At 47.0% G+C, this 3,655-nt stretch overlaps 1 protein-coding gene across 1 annotated transcript in view; it reads left to right on the top strand.

Moving 5' to 3' along the window:
* Window positions 1-3,433, top strand: part of LOC103609767 (voltage-dependent P/Q-type calcium channel subunit alpha-1A-like) — a 12,330-nt gene extending 8,897 nt beyond the window's left edge. The window contains exon 3 of the mRNA XM_008594056.1: window positions 2,461-3,433. Coding sequence (XP_008592278.1) covers window positions 2,461-2,602 — 142 coding nt within the window. The 3' untranslated portion in view covers window positions 2,603-3,433. The remainder of the gene's footprint in view (window positions 1-2,460) is intronic.
* Window positions 3,434-3,655: the final 222 nt, after the last annotated feature.

Below are 3,655 nucleotides of genomic sequence, written 5' to 3'. Positions count from 1 at the left end.
ATGGGGAGCCTCAGAAAGCAATTTCAATACCCCTCAAGCCCAGAGGGGTCAAATGACTTGACCAGAGTCACACAGCTCTCATGCTGTCTCTCCTTTTCGATTAATTGAACAAACACATGTAATCATTCCTCACGTTATCTTCCTTCCCTCACCTCCCATGCAGCTGCTCTAAGCTGCCTGCACATAAAAACAGCATTCCAAAAACAACAACAAAACACAACCAGCATTCTAACTCACGGGACCAGCTGACAGCTCCTATAAATGCCAGCTGCGTTTTATTTTAATGTCTCTCTGCAGTAATTTCTCCCCCAGTGGATCAGTCATCCTTGATACCAAAAGGATCCCCTGCTGTGACACAAATGCTTTTTATCGTTCTCAACGAGAGATGTGTCACTGAGAGGGCATCGATCTTTTTGTTGTTCAGAGCATTTGGTTGTCATGATATTTGCTGAGCCATGTTTCATTCACCTCACTTCCTAGTAGCAGGAGCTAGTTTCTCCCATCTTCTGATAACACTAACAGTGACAGTGACAATAATAATAGTAGCCAACATGTTTGTCATTCTCACCATTTATTGAGCACTTGCTATGTATCAGGCACTACATTAACAGTTTTATGTACATTATCACATTTCAGCCTCAAAAGCTTTTTTACAGATAAATCTGAATCTCAGAGAGGTTATGCTACTTGCCAGGGGGTCCCACAGTCAATAAGGGGTGCATTAGGATCTCAATTACTCTGCTAGGGCACTGCCCTAAAACTAGGATAACACAGGGCCCAAGGTAAGTTCAGACAAAGGGGAATATTCAGCCCAGTATCCTTATGAACATAATATCTGTTATTAACAACACTGGCAACACTGATAAACTGGAACTTATGAAGTGCTTGAACATGATATACGATGTGCATGTATATGTGCTCAGTTACTCCTTACAACGCTCTAAGTTGAGAACCATCATTGTCTCCCATCTTACAGATGAGTAAACTGAGGCTCAAAGAGGTTAAGTAACTTGCCCAAAGTCACCCACCTCATAAGTGGTGGATCCAGGATCTGAACTCAGGCAGACCTGGATACACATTTACTTTTTTGAGTCCTATGCTATTTTCCTAAAGTAAAGTACACCAGGGAAACACATTTGAGAGTTTGAGTAGAGTTCTCTGGTATGGAAAGTCAGGGGGATCATTCTTTTTCTTCTCCCACCTTGGGTTCCACAGGGGAAGAAAACTGAGCAAAAGAGTTTGCCAGAAATGGGAGATTGGTATAGCCCAGTGGTTAAGACCTGGGCTGTAGAGTCATAGGAAGCTTTGCCAGCTATGACATTGAGAATGTGAGTTGATTTCTCTGAACCTTAGTTTTCTTACCTGGAAAAGAGGGTTAATCACAGTGTCCACCTCCTAGGACTGTGGTGGGGGTTGGAGAATGCAGTGTAGGTGGCAGATACTGTGAACTGAGCCCTGGATCTATCTGAGTGCTTCACAAGTCAGAGTTGGTGAACTGAAGGGAAAAAATAAAATAAAACAAATTCTTTTGGGGACATGTGGTAGATGCTGCAGATTCCCCACCCTTTATTCATCTAGCTCACCTCTGAGTTTACTTGCAACTTCAGCAGGCAGTTTCCATGCCAGCTAACCTCTTGGAACCTCCAACACTCCCATATCTCTTTGTCTCTGCTGGAGAGCCTTCTCGGCATTGGGGAGTTTGCTCAGCCCACGTGACAGAGCTTAACACCCCCAGCAGCATTCCTCAACCAGTGAGCTAGGGAATCAGTGTGTAAATACCCTGGCTTCCTCATTGCTCAGTGAGAAAACTTGGAGGTATGTTATACAGCATCCCAGAGACTCCAAAGCAGAACTGAATCCCAGTTGCCCACGATGAAATCCATTCATTCGTGCACCCTCTACCAATCCCTCTCTTCCCAGTTCTTCACTTATAATTCCTCAGATTACCCCCGAAATTAGCTACCTGCATCCAAGCCCTTGTCTCAGGGTCTGCTTTGGGAGCAAAAGTTGGATGCCTAGTGGATGGGAGGTTTCAGCACCTGGACAGCGCTCAGCACATCTTACTGTGCTAAAGTATCCTCTTCCCTCCCTCCGCCCCCCACTGGGGTGGGGAGGGACTGAATGAAGGCCAGATGGCCAGGTGACCTTGTTCTGTACTGAGCTTCTTGGTCATGTTCCCTGTGGGGCTGGAGAAGACCTTGCCATCCATCTCTCCGCAGGTTTGGGGGCTGATCGAGGTCTTGTCCTTTTGAATTGCTATGACAAATGCCAGCCTGCCTCCCCAGGGGCATCTGGCCACTGCCTCTACAGTTTGCAGGGCTTATAATTCCTCTCCTCTCACCAGGGCAGGGAGGCAGCTGCCTGGCGGGCAGAGGAAATCTCGGCGGAATGGGAAGCAAGTGGGTGCCTCAGGCTGAGGGAGAGGCTGCCAAGCTAGAGACTCTGCTTTGCTTTATGCAGGGAGATGGTGCAGGACTTGGAGATGCCATGCTGTGACACGTCATGGAAGCTTGACAATGTCCTCTCTCTCTGGGAAGGACCTGACCCAGCCCCAGAGACAAAAGGCTCTCACCTTCAGTGGGCTTGTGCAGTAGAGTGCTAAAGTTGAGATTTGGGGGTGGGTGGGCCTAGGAATGTGAAAGCCCCTCTCTTCCTGACTTCTCTGGTTGTACTCAGCCCATTGGTGGTCTCATCCAATCTTGAGGCTTTAAACACCCCTCTGTACTGATGTATCCCAAACTTATGTCACTAGTCTGGACTTTTGTTGATGTCCTCACTTGGGGTTGGGGGTTCTCAGGCATCTCTCACTCGAGATGTCCAAAACCAAACCCTGAGCATCCCTCTAATACTGTCCCTTCCTGTCATTCTGTATCAGTGATGGCAGCTCTGTCCTTCCAGGAGCTCAGGTCAAAAACTTTGTCTTCCCCTCCCTCTGTCACTAACTCCACAGATAATTTTTCCGCAAATCCTATGGGCTTTGTCTTTAACATGTATACAGGATCTCACCATTTCTCCCACCTCCACTGCCACCGCCTGTCTAAACCATCATCATCTCCCATCTGGACTGTTGGGGCAGCCTCCACCTGGGTGTCTCTCCTTCTGCCCTTCTCCTCCCACAGCCTGTTATCAACACAAGCAACCAGAAGGATCTTTTTAACACATAAAGAAGATCAAATCACTTTCCAGTTCACATCGCTCCCATGATTCCTGCCTCAGTGTAGACGTGAAAGTTCTCACCATGGGCCACAAGGACCTGCACAAGCTGCCCCATCACATCCCACCTTCATTGCCCACCAAGCTCCTCGCTGTCCCTTGAATATTTGAGGCAAGTTTTCATCTCATCACCTGTAGTCCCCGCTGTTTGGTGTGATTTTCTCCCCAATATCTGCTTGATCCTTTTCCTCATCTTCAACACTTTACTCCACTGTTCCTTGCTTGGCCCCTTTTCCACAATTTCAACACTCTCCCTGCACTTTCTGTCCTCCTCCTCAATTTAGGGTTTTTTTCCTTGCACTTACCACTTTCTGACAAACTAGATGTTTTACTTATTTATCTTATTTTTCACCTGTCTCCTCCAGCAGAAGGTCAGAGAGCAGGGACTTGGTTTCTTAATCTCACAATTGTATCCCTAGTACCTAGAATAGTGCCTGGCACA

Source organism: Galeopterus variegatus, unplaced genomic scaffold (genome assembly GCF_000696425.1).
Source record: "Galeopterus variegatus unplaced genomic scaffold, G_variegatus-3.0.2 Scaffold10067, whole genome shotgun sequence".
Taxonomy (NCBI): Eukaryota; Metazoa; Chordata; class Mammalia; order Dermoptera; family Cynocephalidae; genus Galeopterus; species Galeopterus variegatus.
The sequence above is the reverse complement of the archived record's forward strand: the minus strand, read 5'-3'. Positions and strand labels throughout refer to the sequence as shown.